Source organism: Puma concolor, chromosome B2 (assembly GCF_028749965.1).
Source record: "Puma concolor isolate L17-30 chromosome B2, mPumCon1.1.hap2, whole genome shotgun sequence".
Classification (NCBI taxonomy): domain Eukaryota; kingdom Metazoa; phylum Chordata; class Mammalia; order Carnivora; family Felidae; genus Puma; species Puma concolor.
Window position 1 is genome coordinate 53,834,198 of NC_141671.1, and position 22,498 is coordinate 53,856,695.

At 37.3% G+C, this 22,498-nt stretch overlaps 1 protein-coding gene across 6 annotated transcripts in view; it reads right to left on the reverse strand.

Annotated features, from left to right (window-relative positions):
* The window catches only part of HMGCLL1 (3-hydroxy-3-methylglutaryl-CoA lyase like 1), a 296,847-nt gene that overhangs the window by 233,221 nt on the left and 41,128 nt on the right, over nucleotides 1–22,498 (reverse strand). For 5 of the 6 annotated variants that reach the window (XM_086707097.1, XM_025925518.2, XM_086707099.1 and 2 more), the window contains exons 2-3: nucleotides 18,151–18,231; nucleotides 17,811–17,918 (exon numbers count right to left, since the gene is read on the reverse strand). The exons of the other annotated variant lie outside the window; for it this stretch is intronic. In XM_086707097.1, coding sequence (XP_086563223.1) covers nucleotides 17,811–17,918; nucleotides 18,151–18,231 — 189 coding nt within the window. The remainder of the gene's footprint in view (nucleotides 1–17,810; nucleotides 17,919–18,150; nucleotides 18,232–22,498) is intronic. 6 annotated transcript variants of the gene reach the window in all.

The window sequence follows — 22,498 nt, forward strand, 5'->3', positions numbered from 1 at the left end:
TGAACAAGGAAACAATGGTTTGAATGACACACTTTATGTGAGCAAATTATAGCAGAAAACTTTCCTAATCTGGGGAAGGATTATCTGTTATATTTATCAGATATATTCAGAACATTTCATCCTAAAGTGGAATACACATTCTTAACAAGTGTACATGGAACATTCTCCAGAAAAGATCACATACTGGGTCACATATCAGTACTCAACAAGTACAAAAAGATCAAGATCATACCATGCATATATTCAGATCACAATACTATGAAACTTGAAATCAACCACAAGAAAACTGGGATGCAGCAAAGGAGATCCTAAGAGGGAAGTATGTAGCATTCCAGGCCTTCCTAAATAAGGAAGGAAGGTCTCAGATACATAACCTAACTTTATACCTTAAAGAACTGGAAAAAGAACAGCAAATAAATCCTAAAAACAGCAGAAGAAGGAAAATAGCTAAGATTAGAGCAGAAATCAATGATATCAAAAACAAACAAAAAACAGTAAAATAGATCAACAAAACCAGGAGCTGGTTCTTTGAAAGAATTAACAAAAATCAATAACCCCCTAGCCAGATTTATTGTAAAAGAAAAAGCAAATGACCCAAATAAATAAAATCACAAATCAAATAGGAGAGATCACTACAAACACTGCAGAAATATAACAATAATAATAATAATAAACAATCGAATATTATGAACAATTATATGCAACAAATTGGGCAATTTGGAAAACACAGACAAATTTCTAGAAATATATCAACCACCAAAACCGAAACAGGAAGAAATAGAAAATTTGAACAGAACCATAACCAGTATAGAAATTGAATCAGTAATCAAAAATCTCCCAACAAATAAGAGTCGAGGACTAGATGGCTTTCCAGGGGAGTTCTGCCAAACATTTAAAGAAGAGTTAACACCTATTCTTTTGAAGTTGCTCCAAAAATAGAAATGGAAGGAAAACTTCTGAACTCATTCTACAAGGCCAGCAGTACCTGGATTCCAAAACCAGACAAAAACCCCAGGGAAAAGGAGAATTACAGACCAATTTTCCTGACGAACATGAATGCAAAATATCCTCAACAAGATACTAGCAAACTGGATCCAACAACACACTAAAAAAATTATCCACCACAATCAAGTGTAATTTATTCCTGAGATGCAGTGCTGGTTCAATATCTGCAAATCAATTAATGTGATAAATCACATTTATAAAAGAAAGCATAAGAACCACATGATCCTCTCAATAGAAGCAGAAAAGGCTTTTTACATAATACACCATACTTTCTTCATAAAAACCCTCAAGAAAGTAGGGACAGAAGGATCATACCTCAAGATCATTAAGGCCATATATAATAAAGACCCACCACTAATATCATCCTCATTGGGGAAAAACTGAAAACTTTCCCCCCTAAGGTCAGCAACACTATAGGGTTGTCCATGCTCACTAACAGTTATTCAACACAGTGTGGGAAGCCCTAGCTTGAACAATCAGACAACACAAAGAACTAAAGGCATCCAAATCAGCAAGGAGTAATTAAACTTTCACTCTTTTCAGATGACATGATGCTCTATGTGGAAAAACCGAAAGACTCCACCAAAAAACTGCTAGAACTGATCCATGAATTCAGCAAAGTCACAGGATACAAAATCAATGCACAGAAATCAGTTGCATTTCTATACACCAATAATGAAGAAAGAGAAATCAAGGAATCAATCCCATTTATGAGTGCACCAAAAACCATAAGATATCCAGGAATAATAAACCAAACCAAAGGGGTGAAAAATCTATACACTGAAAACTATAGAAAGCTTATGAAAGAACCTGAAGACGACACAAAAAAATGGGAAAACATCCCATGCTCATGGGTTGGAAGAAAAAACATTGTTAAAATGTCTATACTACCCAAAGCAATCTACATATTCAATTCAATCACATCAAAATAACACCAGCATTCTTCACAGAGCTGGAACAAAAAATTCCAAAATTTGTACGGAACTAGAAAAGACTTCAAATAGCCCAAGTAATGTTGAAAATGAAAACCAAAGCTGGAGGTATTACAATTCCAGACTTCAAGCTGTATTACAAAGCTGTGACCATCACAATAGTATGGTATTGGCACAAAAACAGACACACAAACCAACGGAACGGAATAGAGAAACGTACCCATAAACATATGGCCAACTAATCTTTAACAAAGCATGAAAAAATATCTAATGGAAAAAAGGCAGTCTCCTCAGCAAATGGTGTTTGGAAAACTGGACAACATGCAGAAGAATGAACCTAGACCACTTTAATACACCAAACAGAAAAATAAACTCAAAAGGATGAAAGACCTAAATGTAAGACAGGAAGCCATCAAAATGCTGGAGTAGAAAACAGGTAACAACCTCTTTGACCTCAGTCACAGCAACTTCTCACTTGAGGTGTCTCCACAGGCAAGGGATACAAAATCAAAAATGAACTATTGGGACCTCATCAAGATAAAAAGTTTCTGAACAGCAAAGGAAACAATCAAGAAAACTAATAGGCAACCGATGGAATAGGAGAAGATATTTGCAAGTGACATATCAGATTAAGTGTTAATATCCAAAATCTATACAGAACTTATCAAACTCAATACCCAAAAAATATTCCAGTGAAGAAATAGATAAAAGACATGAATAGACACTTTTCCAGAGAAGACATCCAGATTGCTAACAGGTGTGTGTGTATGTGTAACATCACTCTCATCACATTTTGTATGATTTGTTTTATGTATCTCTCTCCTTGACTAATTAGCTCCTTGAAGACTTTGCATAAAAGGAGCATTTAATAAATGGTTGTTAAAGGGCGCCTGGGTGACCTAATCAGTTGAGCATTCAGCTCTTGATTTGGCTCGTGTCATGATCTAAGGATCATGGAATTGAGCCCCACTTTGGGCTCCGCATTGAACATGGGGCTTACTTAAGATTATCTCTCTCTCCTTCTGCCCCTCTCCCCCACTCACCGTAATACAAAATAAAATACAATAAATAAATGGTTGTTGAAATGAACTCAAATTTGTTTCCTGCCCTTTATTCTATTTTGAATTCGACCCATCTTGAACCATGATTCTTTTTCTCTACTAATTCTTCTAAGATTTTACTTTTACCAAGAATGGTAATAATGATAAAAACAAACATTTACTTTATGCTCATCTATATGTTATGTCTGTATGTGTTGAATTATTTATGCGCATTATCTCTTTAAACATTTATTTTTTTGTAATGTTTATTTTTTTTAGAGAAAGAGAGAGAGAGAGAGAGAATGAGGAGGGGGGGCAGAGAGAGAGGTAGACACAGAATCTGAAGGAGGCTCCAGGCTCTGAGTTGTCAGCACAGAGCCTGACGTGGGGCTTGAACTCACAGACCACGAGAGCATGACCTGAACCAAAGTCAGATGCTCAAATGACTGAGCCACCCAGGCGCCCCATCTCTTTAAACATTTTTAACAAACCAATGAGGGGGCAATTTTTGTAGAAGATGACTAGAGATACTAAGGATGAGGGAGATTATCCAACTAGTGGCTGGGAGAGCTGAGATGGGGCCCAAGTCTACTTGCCTATAAAGCCCATTCTCTAATACCTCTTTGATAAGTATATCCCCTATAGCATCTATTTTCTGCATCTTTATCTTAGTCATTGCTAAAGATTTTTGTGTGTCACAATGTCAAGGGAGTAGCCCCTAGAAAGACTCCATCCTCAAGCTAAACAATTTGGGTGGGGAAGCATGGTTTAATTATCTAAACCAGGTTCTCCCACACTAGATTCACTATCAGAATGATTTGATATACTTTAAAAAATATATAGATTTTGGTACAGATTCTGATTCTGTTCTGCTGTGGGACCAAGGAATCTATAGTTTCAAAACTTCTTACAAGATGCTAGACATCACCAAGACAGAATCACAGTGGATTTAAGTCACAAAGGCTGTTGCTGGCTTCTGCTCAAAGGAAGACAAATCTGTACACTTAAGGACCATACTCCTGCTTCAGTAAAGAACATTAATTTCATTTTTATTCAGAGGTACATGCAGGCTATGTGGACCTAAAATGACTGCAATATGAGAGGAAGCTTCTATAAGATAAACAACACAAAAATATCTAACTTTTGTAAATTTCCCTGAACTGTATGGCCAGTTGAGTACATTGCTAGTGCCCTCCCAGGGCCTTGGGAGACAGCTATACAAATATTTTAAGGTAATTTCCTCTCTGTAGCACATATTGAGGTTCTAAAAATGTTTCGTCTAGGGTGGAAAAATCCCATGGATTAAAAAATAAAGTTTGGAAAGTACTAAACTTTCTAGTTTGCTCTTCACAGTTATCAAGATAGTTAAGGATCTTCCTGAAATACACATTCATGGTGTCTATAGTATTCCTTTTCCTTACCACTCCAGAAGAAAACTCTCAAGAAAATAGTGGCATCAGTTTGGAATGTCTTATTCTTGATCTATCATTATTTCTGGATCTATGTTTATACATTCTCTGCTTAATAAACCAATTTATAGTTTGTCAGGAATGGGATTTAAACTCATGGATTTATACCCCTCATTTTCCCATCCTTGCTAGTATCATTTGCCAAATCATTTTAAAAAAAATATTTTTGAAGGATTCTTTTTGTTTGCCCCACCAGCACCACCATCACCCAGGACAACATTCATTTAAGTTCAAAACAAGAAGGAAATGTCAGAAGGCATTTCCCTACCATCTCCACTTGACAGATGAGACATAACTGATGGGATTCCTTTTTATATGCAGGAGTACAGCAGCAAAGACAGATACAGAAGGCGCAATTTCTTCAACACATGCCATCTACTACTATAAAAATGTAAATAATGTGGTTTCAGACACTATAACTCAAAATTCAATCTGAGCAGTAACTCCTCTTAAATGTAATACTTTTGTAAATTCAGTAATGAGAAAAAATGGACTAGAGCTGTTCCTGACAATTCTGGGTGAAAATGCTCTAACCAGCTATGAACAGCATTGTAGCCTGGGTACTATAACCCTGTCTCATTCACAGACTCTTTGCACCAACCCCATATATCTCAGCCTCAGTAGCACAAAGGAAATCTTGATCTGCTTGAAGAAGTAAGACAGTTTTAATAAATCACCATCTTATAATAATAAACACAGGAAATCTCTGGAAAATTGAACATCTAGTGTTTTTTCTTTTTTTTTTTTTTTTTTTTCCTACCCAATACCCTGTTTTGGCTGCACTACTAAAATGGTCTGACACCACACTTAAAAAACTTCTTAAGTCCAGAAGCCTTAAAACTAATTTGGTCTGGTGTATAATTTCCTGTACTTCCTTGTTTGGCATTGCCTTTGTGTTCTAAGGACTTTTGTGCTGCCCTGTACTGGATGGAACACACATGCTTCTTAAGAGTGACCAAATCAAGTAACATATGACCCCTACTCTTTTACTACAAATGCATGCAGGACATTTTAATCATAACCCATTAATGTGTACAAATATTAATTTTTAAATTACAAAACAAATCCAATCTACCCAATGGATTTGTGGGTTTTAGACTGGAAAACCAATGTTTCAGACAGAGAAACCAGTAATTTTATTTAATAACATTTCCCAGTTTCCTAAGATAAACTTAACAAATAGACATTAGTTATTCTTTGTTCAGGTCAATGCCTTTGTGACCACGCTCCTGGTCTTCCCAAGTCAAAACAATCATGTTCCCAACATCACTCTGAAGTAGGGGCAAGAAGTCTCAAAGCTCCCAGTATATAATTTTCTTTCCATTCAACTGTGCTACCTCTCATAGATCATGCCTCTGGGTTTGATAATAACACTGTCAACACTGTTATTTTCCATACACGGAAGAAGTCACTTTTAAAATACTAAATTTAATTGTATTCCTTCTATACTGACAAACAGAGCTTCCCTTCTTCTTTAGATTTCTTTCTAGAGGGCACCTCAGCCCACAGTGGATAGCCACACTGATGAGAAGAGGGTAAGCCTGAGTTGTTTGAGGGAGATCATTTTGCTGGCAATAAGGGCTGTAGCAAAAAGGGTCTTACTACTCTGAAAAGGAATTCCATCATTGTTAAAGTTGTATGATCATATACAATGATTTGGCCATCACATGGATCAGAAGATCTATTTTTTAGTCAACAGTACAGAACACAGAACTTTAAAAAGTTAGAGTGACCAATGGCCAACTGCTTAATGTGTTCTGGTTACCAAGTTCCATTTTATTGTAACTAATTTACAGATATTCACTTGATTCTAAAACCTCTAAGTTTTAATTGTTTTTAGTAATGACATTCTTATTAACTCTACAATTGCCTTACTATGTCAATATCATGACTACTGTTAGTAAATATGCATTATTCAATTTTTAAGCTCAGCAAAGAACTCAGTGAAGTTTTTAATAAACATAATAAAAGTAATGAATAGGACAATGAACAACTGGAAAATATACAAGGCATAAGAGGGATAAAAAAAATACTTTGCCAGGGGAGCCTGAGTGGCTCAGTTAAGCATCCAACTCTCGATTTTGGCTCAGGTCATGATCTCGCGGTTCATGGGTTTGAGTCTCACATGAGGCTTTGTGCTGATGGTGTGAAGCCTGCTTGGGATGCTCTCTCTCCCCACCTTTCGCTGCCCCTCCCCCACTCACACTGTTTCTCTCAAAAGAAATTAACATTTTAAAAAATACTTTGCCAACTCATACGTGAGTTAAAAGTCAGGTCTCAGATTTTCTATCATCGCATTAGAAAATGTGTATGTCATTATATCTAGGCAGTAGATATAATAATGTCACTAAAAGCTCAGGAAACCTGCAACCTGAAGGCTTGAGGGAAAATAACTATTTTGAGGTTACTAAGAAATACATTTCTTACTATACATTGTAAGCTGAATTCAATATAAAATTCACTAGCCTTAACTAAGAGTAGTGTTATAATTTATAATGGGTCTCACATCCCAGCAGTGCATAAAGGTAGGAAGTTGTATTAGTTTTCTCGAATTATTGGCATGAACCAGCTTTCACATGTTAGTATTTCAAAAATTACTTGATTTATGCAGTTAAATAGGGAAACATGAATGTGAATATCTAAAACAATTAAAACCATATCAACCTTTTCAATTACAGATGGATGTTGTCTAAAACCTTTATAAAATGTATAAAATGAACAGCATTCTTCAAAGAATTTTTACATATTAATAATGAATGTCTAGGGGCGCCTGGGTGGCGCAGTCGGTTGAGCGTCCGACTTCAGCCAGGTCACGATCTCGCGGTCTGTGAGTTCGAGCCCCGCGTCAGGCTCTGGGCTGATGGCTCAGAGTCTGGAGCCTGTTTCCGATTCTGTGTCTCCCTCTCTCTCTGCCCCTCGCCCGTTCGTGCTCTGTCTCTCTCTGTCCCAAAAATAAATAAACGTTGAAAAAAAAAAAATAATGAATGTCTAAAATTCATAGAAGTTGTAAAACATTCTCTTCTAAATTATAATTACAATCAGTGTATAATTTTATAAGTTATTTAACAAATTAATTTGGGAAAAAATGTTTAAAGTAAAATAAAATTTGTTATAAAATATGCTTTCTACTGACAGGTATACAGTATGTGAAAATATAAATTTATGGTCCTTTATCAAATGTGGAAGAAGTGAAACACTAGCATACATATCTCAATGTGTATGTTTTCAAATATAATATTTATTGCTTAATGTGATTTTTTGAATGTAATATAAACTTCAGCATTCATATTTATCTAATTTCTCTATTACATATTTTTTTTACACCTGTAAAACTTTCAAAAAAATTAACCAGGTATTTTATTACTTATTTATTTATTTATTTATTTGTTTAGCTTTTAGAGAGGGAGAGAGAGTACGGGCACTTGGGGGAACGGCAGAGAGAGAGAGGGAGAGAGAGAATTCAAGCAGGCTCCACAATGGCAGCACAGAACCTGACCATTGGGCTTGAACCCACCAACTGTGAGATCATGACTTGAGCAGAAACCAAGAGTTGGATGTTCAAACGACTGAGCCACCCAGGCTCCCACCAGGCATTTTAGATCAGAATGTGTGTGTATGTGTGTGTGTGTGTGTGTGTGTGTGCGCGCACGTGTGTGCGCGTGCGTGTGTGTGCATACAAGTTTGGATAAAGATACTTCGCTTTTCTTTTTAAAAATTAACTAGAAAGCATAATTCTTCATAAACATATTAACAAAATATGTATTTTACATCTATCTACTTAAAAATGAATGGTGTAATATTTTCATTTTCAATGCTCATTTTATAAGGATCATCAATTTTTCAAAGGAAATTTAGTTCATTGACATACTCTGCTTCTCTTAAAGTGGATTGCATTTAAGTGGCTTGGTCAGGAGACACACCAATGGAATGAGTTTACACTAAAATAAGATTGACAATATTTATCAATAAACTGATCATCAGAGTATTACAGAAAAGACCGTTAATAAGTTAGGCTCACATCTTTCTTGTGCCAAAATGTACCCATATTCAGCTTTTATGCAATTATATGATGTGCAGACCTTTCAGCTGTCAATGCATATAGACAGTTCCACAAGACTAGATATTAAGATTAGTTTAACCAAATACAAAAAATTATTTTAATATAATCAAGCAGCTTTGAACAACTGTTCCTTTCTTTCAAAGGAAAACTTAGAGGAAAATATGCTAAATGCAATACATTCAATATTAGTGAATAAAAAATGATAAAGTGTTTTAACATTTTGTTATAGTTCTTTTTATAAACCTAAAAACAAAATAAAACCCAATTTGTTAGTCAACATGCAATTGATCCTATTAAGTGATCATAAAAGCAGTAAATTCTGAGAATAAGTCTTTGAGCATAGTAATAGTTTTTGGTCTCATGAGGAAAGACATCCAAATATATTGAATTATACCTTCAGCATGAAAAAAAGAAGAAAATCTGACCAGTAGAACTGGTGACATTATTGCTCTTAACTACAGGTTTACTTTTGCTTTGGATACAGTAATGAAAAACTCTATCTTAGCTGCAAAGTAAGTTGGTATTGAATGCTAAATAATATGAACAATGTTAGCAACTCATATTTGTCCCAATTTTATTGCAAACTATTACCTTAAACCAGTTCAAAAAGAAAAAAAAAACAGTAAGGTCCACTATTATAACTAAAACACCCATTTTCATATTTCCATGTTTGTTTCTGAGACAAAAGGTGTTTTAAAATTTTGTGAATATGCTTTAGGCAATTTTCTTGCCTTATGTGAGAACCATAGTGATAATTTAAGTGTGAATACTTTTAAAACACTTTAAAATTTTTCACTTCAGGTTAGTCACTGCTTAAAAACATAGAAAATGATTAAGCAAAACAAAAGAAAACAATACAAAACAAGTCGGTAAACCCTGCCCCCCCCCAAGGGGAGAAATACGAATTTACACCATCACTATTTGTGAAGCTATAGTAATACCTGCTGTTATACAAGCAACACTTGTAGAGGATATAAATCAAATTCACCACCGTTATGTAGAGAGATCCTAGTATAGTACTCAGAATACATTTGATTATTCTTACTTAAAAGGAAAAAATTTTAACTGCAAACCTAGAGAAACATCTTAATACAGTAACTTAAAATAATGCAGGATGTTTCCTCATAACAAAAAGCAACAAAAATCTAATTGCGACTTTTCATTTCTAGAGTACATTGACATTTGCTTTTTATAAAAAGAAAAGGACTTCCTACTCTCTACTCTCTCAAAAGGAGGCAGGCATTACCTAAACAGTTCAACACATTGAACTGAATCATGTGTACCTGCCAGGCATGCCAACTAGGTTACAAGAGACGATCTAGAAAGGTATTAGTCTAGAAGTTACGACTCTGCTGAGCAGGTCTGGACATGGAAGGCAGGGCTTGTGGGTCTATAGAAATCATAACCTCCACAGTGAAGACAGCGATTCCTGGATTTGCGTGGGCTCACCACCTTCACATGGATGGTGGGGATTTTGAGGGTATGAAGGCAAACTGCAAACTCTAACTTTTACGTTTTGTTTTCTGGCGTTTTCTTTTTCCTTCCATCCCCATCTTTGGGCAGGATGTGATTCTCCCCTCCCGTGGCCTCATCTTTCATCTTGGTGCATGTTTAGAAATTGGGATGCAGGAAAAAGCTGGCTTCGCTCCAGGGAAGAGGTGGTTCTGAAGGCAAAGGCCTAGGACTCCTGTTTCACCAGCTTCTACTTCATTTCTGTCTCTCTCCTTCATCTCTTATGCTGTGTGAGCAAAAACCCTCTCCTTCAAATGCCAACCTGAATCCCATTTGAGGCACACAAATTTATAAAGGGGTTGGGGAAGATTGAGGTCATTATTAGCAGCCCTGATAATGCTAAAACATCTTTGTTTTTGTTTTGTTTTTGTAATTTAGGAGCTTCAGAATGCAGAGACTTTTTTTTTTTAAATCCACTATATTTATTCTTTAGTTATTAGTAAGAAAGAGTGTGAAACTAGATTAATTACTGTATCATTTTTAAAAACCTAAGTGTCAAAAATATAAAAACCGCTCCAATGAGATTTCTTCTCCCACTCCTCTAGTGCTCCTCTAGAAGGCCACTCTCCAATCAAGAGGTGACATCTTTGAAAATGGATGGCTTTTTAATTGCCTCAACTAATTATTAATGGAAAATTAATGCTGTAACATTTATAAGACTTGGTTATGAAAGGCACACCATTTTTGCCTGCCTCTTGCAACACTCCCCTTTGCAACTCTAAACCACCATTGAGGAAATTCAAATTAACCCATTCAGAGAGACCACCTACAGAGGTTCTGAGAACACACAGAGAAAGAGGTGCCCAGCCAGGCCCCAAATGAGCCAGCAGCCAATCCCTGCTATTCCAGCTGGGACCACCATCTATGCAAAACCCCTAGCCAGAGCTGCCCAACTGAGCCCTGTCAAAATCCTTTTTTTTTTTATTTTTTTTTTTTATTTTTTTTTTAAATTTTTTTTTTCAACGTTTTTTTTTTATTTATTTTTTTTGGGACAGAGAGAGACAGAGCGTGAACGGGGGAGGGGCAGAGAGAGAGGGAGACACAGAATCGGAAACAGGCTCCAGGCTCTGAGCCATCAGCCCAGAGCCTGACGCGGGGCTCGAACTGAGCCATGTCAAAATTCTTGATCCATAGAAACCATAAGCAAAAACAAAGGCTGTTAAGGTTTCAGGAGGCTAAATTTGAGCATTTCTTATGCAGATAATCTAAAGGACCAGAATTCATTTTACTAGCTTTCAAGGACTAAGGCAATCGCAGATATGTGGATCTGTGAATACACTTGTGAACACACAGGTGTATACAGATATGGGTATCTGGTACACGTTATACACTCAGTGGAAAATTGCTAGACTTATTGAAACAATCTGAAGAGGTTGTGGTTCATGCCATTAAATGCCGGGAAAAAATGAGCTAGAAAATCTGATATGCTAATTTTCTTTTGTTTTGATTTTCTTGAAGAGCTAATGTACTTTACCACGTGAATACAGCTTTCATAGCACAATCTTATCCCCATTTACTTTTTTTCTTCCAAATTTTTAAATTCTAGTTAGTTAACATACAATGCAATATTGGTTTCAGGCATTGAATTCAGTGATTCATCAATTACATACAATATCCAGTGCTCACACTAACAAGTGCCCTCCTTAATACTCATCACCCATCTAGCCACATGAAGAATGAAAGTGGACCACTTCCTTACACCAAAAATAAATTCAAAATGGATGAAAGACCTAAATGTGAGACAGGAAACCATCAAAATCCTAGAGGAGAACACAAGCAGCAACCTCTTTGACCTTGGCTGCAGCAATTTCTTACTAGACACACCCCAAGAGACAAGGGAAACAAAAGCAAAAGTGAACTATTGGGACTTCATAAAAATATAAAAGCTTCTGCACAGCAAAGGAAACAATCGACAAAACTAAAAAGCGCCCATTTACTTTTTTGTTATTTTTTTAATGTTTATTTTTGAGACACATACACACATACACACACACACACACACACACACACACACACACGGCATGAGTGGGGAAGGGGCAGAGAGAGAGGGAGACACAGCATCTGAAGCAGGCTCCAGGCTCTGAGCTGTCAGCACAGAGCCCGAAGCACGGCTCCGACTCACAGACCGCAAGATCATGACCTGAGCCAAATTTGGGCACTTAACTGAGCCACCCAGGCGCCCCTACTTTTTTGTTAATTTTTCAAGAAAGGGAGCACAAGCTGGGGAGAGGGACAGAGGGAAAAGAGAGCATCTTAAGCAGGCGCCATACTGAGTATGGAGCCCGACACGGGGCTCGATCCCACAGCCCTGGGATCATAACCTGAGCCAAAATCAAGAGCCAGACACTCAGCTGCCTGAACCAACCAGGTGCCCTCCCTTTTTAATGTTTATTTATTTGACAGAAAGAGACAGGAGCAGAGAGAGAGGGAGAGAGAATCCCAAGCAGGCTTTGTGCTGTCAGTGTGGAGCCCAACACGGGGCTCAACCCCACAAACCTTGAGATCATGATCTGAGCCAAAATCAAGAGGGAGATGCTTACCCCACTAAACCACCCAGGTACCCACCGAAGATTCCCTTTTTAACCTTTTTTTTTAATTTTTGGAGAGAGAGTAAAAGGCACCCATTTACTTTTAATAACTATCAGAGCTCGTTTACTGAAAACCTGCATGTCTATTTCTTCTGAGATCAACCATTGAACAAATATTAACCAATTATTATTTGACACGTAAGAAATTCAACATGCTCAAATAAGTTGAACAACAAGAAAAAAGAAAGAAAGCCTAATACAGTTAGAAGCTATTGTTAAAAACAAACAAACAAACAAAAAACGACCTTTAAACTTCCTTAATATAAACCTTTTTAAAAGGAAGTCGCATTAGTGTGTGTACCACAACTACAAATTCAGGAGCTAAGGAAAGGAAATGAAGACATCACCAATGACTAGTCTGATGATCCAAACTGGCAGGTGCTTGATGCTGACTGTGATAACTGACCAGACACATCTCTACTATAGAAATGACATGTGGAAAGCCTCAAAGTACCAAGAAGGACAGCAGTTAAGGACAAGTCAGTTAATCTTAGCGTGTAGTAGCAGCAAAGAGTATCTTAAAAAGAGAGTGAGCACACTCAGGCCACCTCCACTGAAGAGAGTTCAATGTTCCTCCTTTAGTTCACCCTCCCCCACCTATCTGGGTACTGGGACTTCTGTAATCATGAAATGGAACTGCTGTCTTGGTAAATTTATCCTCCATTTTCTGCGGAGACAGCAGAGGCCAAATCATGGGAGGTATAACGGATGGGACTTGCACTGCAACACTTCCCAGATGATGAAATTAACCTATCAGTTAACTGTGCCTCATAAGCAAAATACTTGCGGGGGGGGGGGGGGGGGGCGGTGTGTGCGCGCGCATGTGCTCTCTCAACCTCTGAGTGTCTCTCTCTCTCTCTCTCTCTCTGACACACACACACACACACACACACACACACTCACTCACTCATCATCTATGCTAAAATACCCTCTTCCAAGCTTCTTCTCCACACACCCATCCTTTCAACAGGGCAGAGCAAGGAAGAGAAAAACACTCAGAAGCAGAAGCTACAGTGTCCTGCATCTCACCAACATAAATCTGAACCTGAAACTTCAATCCAGTTAACTGTCTTCATTACTAGTAAAGAATTCCATCATACACTAAAAGGAGGGCAGGGGAAAGTTTACGCATTGCTTGTTGCTCACATTGCGCTTAGGTTATATTTATAAGTGTTTAACGAATTTGTAAGTAATTGTTACGGTATTTTGAGGATTTTTTCCTACTTTTACAGAGAAAATCTCTGTCCATGTCATGACTTGGCACCCACCCTTTCCAACTGTTAAAAAATGAATTTGAAAGGGAGCATTTGCTGATACGTTGCGTATGATCTACATAAACATACGGTGTTGTGGATGTTCAATGTATTCTTATTTTTCCGTAAGTGATGTTCACTTTCATCACTCATGTGAATGAAAATATTTAAAACCAAATAGCTAAATAAGATGAATATAAAACACTAGTTTATTTTGAAATTATTGTCTTTATCATGATTTAAATAACTTACTACTAAGAGCCACATTCCAAAGTTGCAGTAAGCCTATCTATTTTTATAAACATGTTTTCTTTCTTCATTCCATAGAAGTGAGGGGCTTTCTGGATTCTTTTCAAATGTTCTTATATTATATGTCACTCTAAGGAAGTCTTTTTTTCCAGATAAGTTGTAAAGAACATGTTGTGTTTTGTGTGTGTGTGTGTTTTTTTTTTTTTTTAATGGCAGGTATTTTATCATCTCTGGCCATTTAGATGATAGGTGTGGGATCCTGTTTTATATGGCACCCTGCTACTGTGGAACTTTTCTTTTAGCTGCCTTAGAAAGCCGTTGCCAAACACAACAGTGGGCGGCAACTGTAAAAACGCTTTAAAACGCTAAAAAAAGAATAAGTGAACAAGCAGCAATCTAAACATAAACTAGACGACTATTCCCATGACCTATATTTAAGGAAAAGAAAAAGAAAATGCAGAGAGTTAATAGAACACCGATTTAGAGCCACACTCCCAGTCTTTAGAAGTACAAATCACTTCACACAAATACCCGTAAGCAGTTGCACTAAAACTGTTCTGTCACATCTCAGATGTTATTTTAAGTTAGAGGAGTCTAATGTCATGACAGTTTCTTCAAAAGTCAGTGGTTACAAGATAAAATGTCCAAAGAGAAATTAGCATTATGAATTCGTTCTGATTTCCAGCTTTTCATTAGCATGACAATGCAATGCAATCGGCAGAATTACATCATAAGACAATCACTGACTACTACAATAAAAACTGCTCTGCACAGGCCATCTCAGTGAAATCTAAAACACAAGCACAACTATGGAAAATCGAATTGAAAAAATGGGATATTCTCGCAATCGCCCTTTGAAAAGACCTCGGTAGGTTGATAGGTCATCTAGAAAATGACTGGCATAACTTTGGAAGACTCAATCCGATAGTTTATTTGATTCAGACATGCTTCTTTTTTACAGATGTTTAACAATTTGAAACACTTTGTCATGCACGTGCCCACATGAGAATTAAAAGTGAAAAACACAGGACATATATTTAGTATTTGAATAAATATCTTCAATTATTCAGATCGGACCTGTCCGCTGCAGTATTTAAACACATACTTTCATCTCTAAGAAAAAGTCTTTTTATCAAAAAGAAGGAAGTTAACTGCGTGGAGTCCAGGGGTCAGTCAATGCATCTGTTAGGCAATCACTCAGGTAAGCCTGCTGAGAACTGGTCAGAGCCAGGTGCTCTGGACTCTGGGCACTCATATGCAGGAATCCACTCATGGGCCTTACTGCCCTAAGTGCTCCCATGCTATTGGCAGCATTGCTGGGATTTCCAATGTCCAAAGAGGTGAAGTCACTTACTCAAGCTCAAGGCAGAATGCGGACAGCAACACAGTCCCAGAGGTACTTCGGCCTCACCACAGCTGTCCTCAAGAGCCACAATGGGAATTTCATCATTTATTCAATAATACTTTGAGCCTAGGAAGTGTTCATTCAATCTCAATAGGTTAAGTCATGAATTTACCAAGCCTAGAATAAATCATCTTATTTTATGGCCCCATCACACATCTACTTACATTATGAGACCAAAAAGCAGTTTTTCATTACTGCATGCAGAGGGACAGCCTTGCCTTTTGCTCTGACCATCTTTTCTCTAAGCTGGCTAAACAAGAAGGATGGTCCTGTAGAAGCGTTCTAGCCTCATTTTTCTAAATGTCACTTAGATTAGTTTCAAGAGTAATCTATCAAACAATTTCCAGAGTTGTGTAATAACAGGATGTGACAATTGGTGACAATTTGCACCACTTCAGTAAAGAAGAGTATTTTGTAAGCAGCCTTACAAAATCATTGGAAAATAAAAAAATCTTGAAGTGAAACATTATCTTAGTAAATTATCTGAAGTAAAATAATATCTTAGTAAAATATTATATCTGAAATACTACTGTGATTGGTCATCAATTAATATGCACAAGAACTCTTTTTTCTGACATTACCCTAAAGTTATACCTGTCTTTCTAGTTTTTCTTCAACAGTCATCAAATTTGTGAAATGAACACTAACTGAATCAAACAGAGGCAATTTCATGAAGACTTAAATATGATACAAGGGGCTCACATTCCCTTAAAATTAATGACAGCTCATAAAATAATGGTGAGCAATTTTACAAAATGGCATTGTCAAGGAAATAGGTCTAGTCTCCTAAAGCTCTTTGTGCCTTCCTAAGGAAATTACCTGTGGTCTTCATTACATAGAACCAAATACATGAACAAAAGAGTCAGCCGTCCATACCAAAAAATTCAAAGTGACATGTTATTATTATTTCAGGCTGATTGATTCTTTATTCATTTCACAATAACTACTTGCTAGGCACGAAGCAGTGGGGGAAGAGTGACAGACAAGGTCACTACCTCTGTAACTCTTACAGTCTAGGAAGCATATAATTAAAAAATGTTTGCCAAAATGAGCTATTAACATAAAGCAGGATGGTCAGTAGGGAGTTTGATTTCAACCCAAGTGAGTCTGAGGTAATGACTGCACATCTAGATGAAGCTTATCAGAGAAGGCAGGACCAAAAGTACAGATCTGTTATCCTTTTATTTATTTTTTAATGTTTGTTTATTTTTGAGAGAGAGACAGAGCATGAGCAGGGCAGGGGCAGGGAGAGAGAGAGAGACAGAATCCGGAGCAGGCTTCAGGCTCGGAGCTGTCAGCACAGAGCCTGAGGTGGGGCTCTGACACAGGAAAGGTGAAATCATGACCTGAGCAGAAGATGGACGCTCAAATGATGGAGCTACCCAGGCACCCCTCGATTTGTCACCCTTTTAAAGTGACTGTTAATGTTGGAAGGACAGGCCAAAGAAGAGAGCACAGGCAAGGAAATTACTGAAGGCAGAATGTTAAGGGAACTTTAAACTTACATGATGTCAAGGATGACAGAAAAAGAGCAGTTGGGCAAGTAACTGAATGAGGATTACAGAGAATAACAACCAAGGGAATGAGATGAGAAGATAATCAGTGAACTTAAGTGCCAGGGAGAGATTGAAGGATCCCAGGAATGAGCACAGGTATTAGATAGGAAAGGGAGAGGGATTGGTTTAATGGCTACTAATCATGTTTCAAGGACCAGAGCCAAATCTCAGAAGGGATGATTGTTGCCCCATGACTGTCAAATCTGGGTAGGCTTTATCTTAAGAGAAGATTGAGATGACTCCCTTTGTCTTGCTATGATAGATTTCTCTAGCAAATTTAAGTGCTAAAAAAAAAAAAAAAAAAAGTGAGTATGTATCTACACTTCTAATAGGAGATTTTATCTTTAAGGTATCAGGCAACTCATCAATACTTCATTCTAAGAGATAAGAAAGTGAAAGCACCTAAAGATATTCAGATAATTTATGAAGTCAGTAAGTAGTTAATGGACAGCAGGCTCCTAAATTGCTATTTAAGAGCCTTATCTACTCATCATATTGGACCATTATACTCAGGTAGGCTTGGGATGGAGTTCCCAGTAACTTTTTAGGACTTAATGGATAGAAGATGTTTCATCAGAGGGATTTTTCCTTAATCATGTCTCAGTGCATGGGGTAATATTTTGGAAAAAAAACCATAGTAAATTAGTAATTATATCAGGTTAATATTACAATTTACAGTATTTGCTAAATCTTGGCAAAGTTGAATTAAAGATTCAATTAAGGAATTATGGATTTACATACCTGTGGTACCCATCTGGAGGACACAAAGCTGGTCACTTCTATTACAGACAAGCCAGTTTGGGAAAGTTGATTGATAAATTCAATTTTTATGTCTGTAGGAACTATAACCTATGAAAGCATTAAAAATTATCTTATAAGTAATTTGCATAGTGTCTATTGAAGCATAAATAGAAAATTACTTCCTAACAGAAGCAAATCATATTTAAGATGCATAAATTCAAGTAGCAATTGAGGACAAACACAATTGTATAATATATGAAACCCATCTAAGTCTTCAGAATCTTAATAAATATTTTGATTTAGCATTTGGAATAACTATATTAAACTAGTATCAAACTACCTTTTCATTCTGCAATCCATCCCTAGGTCCAACTTCTACTATTTTAACATACTCAGGGAGTCCAGATAACTGGGATGTTTCCTGAAATGGAAAATACAAGGCAAGACAAATAGGTAACAGTTAGATCATCAAACCTGCTTATTTGAAAAATCAAACAATTACACTTTGTTATAGAAAGTTCTCACCCCAGAAAGCTAAATTCAACACAGTGCTATAATCCAAATATCAAGTTTGTATTATCAGCAACATGAGATCATTTTTTTCTTCTAGCTCAGTAATATCCAGTCATTAGATGAAAACTGCAAAGATTAATTTCTAAAATATAACTGTGGAAAAGGTAATATACTTAGGATTTATAGAGCAAATTTGTTGAGTGACTCTCTGTGTGTTGATAAAATTTACTATTGTTAGAATTCATTACAAAAGTGTTTCTTTGTATTAACATACTTCTACCAAGCACAGTCTTAAAGATGCCACACTCCATACCTTGAACTTGAGGAATGTGGTTGTGGTTCTTTGGCCTATGCCCAGAAAAGCTGAGACTAGACAAAAAGGTATGCTGCTTATTTATTTTCTGTGTCACACAGCACAACCAGCACCTAAACATAGCTCCCGAAGTACAGAGCCACTCCAGTAGGGTCTAAACCCTCAATATTCCACTGGGAACACCTAGTTGTAACCCAGTGTAATACTGTTCCACCTTTTGCCCAAATCTGAAATGGCAGAAGGTCTAGACTCTAGAACCTCTGGCCCAAACCATGTACTATGGACACATATTTAAAAAGACACTAGTTTATGGGGCACCTGGGTGGTTCAGTCAATTAAGTATCTGGCTCTTGATCTCTGCTCAGGCCATGATCTCACAGTTCATGAGATGGAGCCCCACATCAGGCTCTGTGCTGACAGTGCAGTGCAGAGCCTCCTTGGGATTCTCTCTCTCCCTTGCTCTCTCCCTCCCCCGTTCACACGTTCTGTTTCTCTCAAAATAAATACACTTTAAAAATAAATTAAAAAAAATAAAAACACAGTTTAAAACAAGAAAAATAGGAACTGCCTTTCTCAATGTCATATCACAGTTAAAATGATGATAATTCCCTAGAATCTCTAAGCTATGTTAAGTGTGGGCAACTACCATCAATTTCTTCAATAGATAGCTGATAGAATCCATCAAAATCAGCAGGACCTGTACTTCACAGAGTTGTTTTTGTCTTGCCTTTCAATAGGGATGATGGATGTGGGCCAACCAATGTGTATTGTCTCACTCTGTCCTTGTAGCAATCATCGACATATACTGGTCAAATGGTCTGGATGCAGAACCCAGTTTGTTTTCTGACACAGAATATTGCTCGTTGGCCCTTTTAGGGCCATAGCCAATATGTTCTCTTATTGGCATTGTGTGCTAACTCAGCAAAAGAACCCAGAAAATCCCTGCTACAATGTTTACATACCACCCTCAACATTTCCATTAAACTGGGCAATTTAATGAGCAAAAATTAACTAAAAAGGAAAAGAATTCTCCTCTCTACATCCTCTGAGCAGGTTGTAAGGGAAGCATGGGGCTCCTCATCTTTAAACTCAGTTTTGGAAGGCAACCATGAAATCAAGTCTCATTTACAGTGGCCATAATTTCAAGGCAATAAATGACAAGGACGGCATGGAAAAGTGGAATAACAGAAGCTCATTCTTTTTTGTTACCTTCAGTCCTTAAACAGCAGAAATAAAAAACAAACAAAACCGACCAATCTTAAGCCATGTTTTTTCATTCCTGCTTTTTCCTGAACCTGCACCTTCAACAGCAATTAGCTTGGAGTATATATACATGGATGAAGAGTACTTCTTTATTCAACAGCAATGTTTTAACAACCACAAGAAACACAGTCTTTTTTAAGGTGGTAACAACATGCCAAATGCAATTAAAAAACTTAAAACACTCCTTTACAACACTGTGTAGCTAACAGAAGCAACAATCTGAAAAAACTGATGTAGGAACCTCTACCAAGTACAGCCATTTCAGTGTTAGGTAGAAGCTAGATATGAGCAGTGGAGAGAATGCCCTGAGGCAGAGTCCCAATTCCTTGAAGAGGAATGATAGAGACAGGAGCTGGAGCCAAGGATGTTGACAAATAAACTACACATTTAAAGCTGGGGAGCACAACATCCTGATGGCTTCTAAGACCTCAGGAGTGACAGACCAAAGAGCCACAGGTACAAACTTGTCCTCTCCTCATCCAGCTCTGCCCCAGTAGAACCTCTACACTCATTATAATGCATTTGCACTGCACGTATACAGCCCTGCCTGACAAATGATATGATGATTCCACAAACCTCATAGGGTTAAAAACTCCCCCTCCAAATGACTAGAAACAGCCTCCATTAGAGACCATCCCACTGTAACTCACAGTACTCCCCTAGCCCAGAGAGCCCCCATAATATCCAATCCAATAACAACCTGGGGGCTGGTTCCACCTCCTGGAACCTGCCTGCTCTCCCACCTTAGGAATGTGTTTTCCTTTAATAAAACTGCTTTGTGCTGGCTACTTTCCTTCTAGCTGCCTTTATTTGAGCATGAGCACGGATCCCCTTGTAAATCTTCTCATGGGGAATCCAAGACTGAGACCTCCATTCCTACAAGGCAGACTGTCTCTATCCCATAACAAAAGCAGAATATCAGCTCACTTGATATTAGATTTCTTCTTGAATATAATATTGTTTTGTGTAAGCATGGATATGTATTCCCTCTATCAGTGAATCTGAGAAATCTGAACAAAATTAAAATGTGTTCTCCTTGTTAACAGCAAAATAAATTAAATAAACAAACAAATAAATAAAACCCATTAACACTTGAATATGTATGATGTGAGAGCCCTCTCTCAATGATCTTTAGCCCTTTTCTAGTCATTACTACCTCTGTATTGATTTCTGTAAGGAGCTTCGGCTACACATAAACAATGTCTACTGGACAAACTCACCTAAGTGCTGTCCAAGTATATAGAAGTGATTCATGACTGATCTCATTATTTTCCCCACCTCATGCCTCTCTTCAGACATTCTCCCACCACATGCTATTCTTCACCTTCTTTCTTACCACTTATATCTAAGTGGCCCATTTATTAACTATTTTATTTTGGCATATACCCAGCACCCAGCACAATGCATAACACTTAGACTGTGCTCAGTAATTACTTTTTGATTATGCTGGTGAATCTCTTCTGTCACTGGCTTCATTAAAATTGTCATTTTTTTTTTCTCATCCAATCTGTTGCTATAGCTTCCTAGGTAGTGTTTCTCATCTTGTTTTTCCATGACTAAAAAAATCTTTCAGCATCCAGCAGTCACCTTCAGAGCAATCCATCAGTCTAAGGTAAAATGATTTATGACAAGCCTCTCATCTTCTACCACTGTCTCTACTTCATGCGTCCTCTGATTTTAGCCAGGGCAAAATCATGTCTTCCACCCTTTCATGTCTGTATACATGAGGTTTCTGCTGCTTAGAAATACCTTCCATCTGTGGAAAACATTTTCCACCAAATCCGTTTCTCTTCTGTATGGACGAAGGAATGGACTACGCTTCTCCCCTATGTAACAGTTATATCTGAACAAATTCCAATCAATTGGATGAAATATCCAATGTATATCCCTCCATGCTCCTTGCCTTTCAGCAAGCTTGATGCAGAGGAGCATGGCAAACTTGAAAACTCAAGACCAAACAAAACCAAAAGTAAATCAACAAAAATAATGAAGTAGCCTGTATCTTTCAATCACTGCTTAAATAACGACTCCATGCCAATAAGAAGCAATCATTTTATACTTTATATGGACAAAAATAAATTTCAACTCTTTAGACCATTTACATTACAGGTAAATATTTTATAGTTACTAATTGTGAAGGATAGTTAAGGATCTGAAATTTTAGCCTGCTTGTAAGCTATCTAATGAGGCAGCATGGATGCTGGTGGAAGGCACAAGACACCTGGGTCTGAGGAAAAATTTTAAAAAAGCTTACTACTCACAACACTCACAGCAAAAGCAACAGCTAGAGGATTAGCCTTTGTGCTGGTTCCTCAAGCTCCAAATCCTACAGGGAGAAGCAAAGAAGATGAAGTGACACTTGCACAAGCAATGGGTTGCACTACAGGAAAGGAACCCCAAGCACAGTGAACCTGAACCTTTAGTAATAGGCGGTAAGCATGATCTTTTCATGACTATAGAGGTAAACATGTTTGTTATACTTAACTATGAGCATGCCTACCTTTTGCTCTGCAGGAAGACATTATCTCTATTTTCTAAGACTTTAAGGACACTTAGCCTTTGCTCCAGAAGACTTCTAGCATGTAACACTCTTCCAAAA